The 2016-nt window shown below is 62.5% G+C and overlaps 1 protein-coding gene across 1 annotated transcript; it reads right to left on the minus strand.

The window, feature by feature from the left end:
* Positions 1-6: 6 nt before the first annotated feature.
* LOC113213089 (monocarboxylate transporter 11-like) lies at positions 7-1802 on the minus strand. The gene is made up of 6 exons (XM_052276249.1): positions 1646-1802; positions 1416-1522; positions 1164-1290; positions 906-1049; positions 492-826; positions 7-397 (listed from the first exon to the last, which is right to left on the minus strand). Exons 2-6 carry the CDS (start codon positions 1488-1490, stop codon positions 41-43), a joined length of 1038 nt encoding a protein of 345 aa, XP_052132209.1. The 5' UTR covers positions 1491-1522; positions 1646-1802; the 3' UTR covers positions 7-40.
* Between the last annotated feature and the right edge of the window lie 214 nt (positions 1803-2016).

The following is a 2016-nucleotide window of genomic DNA, read 5'->3' on the forward strand; positions in this document are numbered from 1 at the left end:
TTTTTCTTGATTTTCACCCGACTTATTTTCATTTTAACTTTTAAATGAAGTACCCTTTTGTCGCGGACCACTCACCCGTCCTGGTGGCCGCGAACACGCCCAGCGTGGCGGCGTACATGAAGCGGCTGGAGCGGCCGCAGGCGCGGTGCAGCAGCGGCGCGCTCAGCCGGCACAGCGTGTCCGTCACGCCGAACACGGACATGATGTCGGCCGCCTCACGCGTCGAGAATCCGCGCCGGCCCAGCACGAAGGGCAGGAACTGGACGAAGTTGATGTCGGCGAACAGCCCCAGCGAGGTGCCCACCAGCAGGCAGGCGAACGACGGGCTGCGCAGCAGCTCCAAGTCGAAGAAGGCCACCACGGAGCGCAGCGCACCGTACACGCGAACTGGGGGCGACTAAACGAAGCAGAGGGTTTTTACTGTTTCTTGAAGGGTTTAGATTAGGGCACCTTCGGCTGAGCCTTTTCTGAAATCGTAGATCAACACTCACACTTTCAGCCTTCTCGCCTTGGGTGAGGTCGGTCTTGAGCATGGGCGTCTCCGCCTCCGCGGCGGGGGTCGCCGTCGTGGGTGGGGGCGGGCGCGCCGCGGGCAGGGGCCGGAGCAGCACGGCGCCGACCAGCGACTGCAGCAGGACGCCGCCGAGCGCGAGCATGGCGCCGCTGGGGCCGAAGTGGCCGGAGGCGGCGCTGATGACCTGCGGCGTGAGGATGGCGGCAGCGCCCGTCAGCGCCATGGCCACGGCCGTGGCGAGCGTGCGCCGCGACCGGAAGTACGTGTTGAGCGCCACGATGTACGCCGGGTAGCTCAGGCTCAGCCCGGACGCTGGGGGGGTGCACAAGGGTGGGGCGTTAGCGCTGGCCTGCCATCCACCACATGGGTATATCCACCGCCACTGCCGTACCCATGAGCAGGCTGAAGTACAGGGTGAACTCGATGAAGGTCCTGGCCGTGGAGGAGAGCGCGAGCCCGGCAGCGGCCAGCAGCGCGCCCCCGGCCGCCGCCCAGCGGAAGCCCCACCGGCGGATGATCGGCCCGGCCACCACCCCTGCGCAGAGAGACGGGGGATGCCACCACGGCGGCGGTAAGCTCTACTGCTCTCGTTCGTGTGCAAAAAAGGGCTGCTGCTGCCTCCCCCGCACTCGTCGTCCACCCTTTATACCGAGGACGAAGCTGACCGCCTGGCAGAGGGTGATGATGGTGGTGCCCTCGCTGTCAGAGATGTCGAGGGACTTGAAGACGTCCTTCAGGACCAGCCCCATCATCTGGACAAGCTGGATGGCGCACGCCTGTAATGGAGGTGAGGAGAAGGAGCAGAGGTCGGTCAGTAAACTTATTATTGGCCGGCGGCGGGTATCGGCCGCGGGGCTTAGCGCAGCAGCAGCAGCAGTGCAGAGTCGGGGCATTCGCATACCATGTTGGCGACGTAGCAGCCCACGATGACCCAGCCGTAGCCGCCCTCGGGCGGGGCGGGCGGGGAGGCCCCCATGGTCCACGCTCCAGCAGCAAAGTCACATCAAACTACCGTCGACACCACAAAAATAGAACGGGGATAATGATACCATACGTCTACTGTTACTGAATAAGTTACCATTACATCACAAAGTACTTTTCCAATGTATATTTTTGCTTAATTTTTACTACCTGGAAAAACCGTCAAGGAGTAGCCCCGCGTCCGCGTTTGACAAACGTGTCCGTGGTGTCGACGCACGTGTGCTGCCCCGCTCAGCCTCTCCGCCTCACTGCAGCAGCCGCAGCCGCCCTCGTTGTCACCAGACGGGTAAAGTGTTAAGCTCGCAGTTACAACAGAGAGATAGCGAGGCGTCGGCGGCACGCCGCCGCGGTGTGTCCACGGCCTAGACGCCACTACACTATAGGGCCCCGCCAAGCCCAAGGCCTCGCTGCTCGCCCTGTCCGCCTGCATCGGCCCGTGTTAGAACAGTTGTACTTCACTTCGCCTTCACCGAGAGTGAAAGCAAGGCCCACTTTAGTAAATAGCGGCAATTTTTTTTTCT

Source organism: Frankliniella occidentalis, unplaced genomic scaffold, assembly GCF_000697945.3.
Source record: "Frankliniella occidentalis isolate FOCC.00 unplaced genomic scaffold, Focc_3.1 Scaffold2256, whole genome shotgun sequence".
Lineage (NCBI taxonomy): Eukaryota > Metazoa > Arthropoda > Insecta > Thysanoptera > Thripidae > Frankliniella > Frankliniella occidentalis.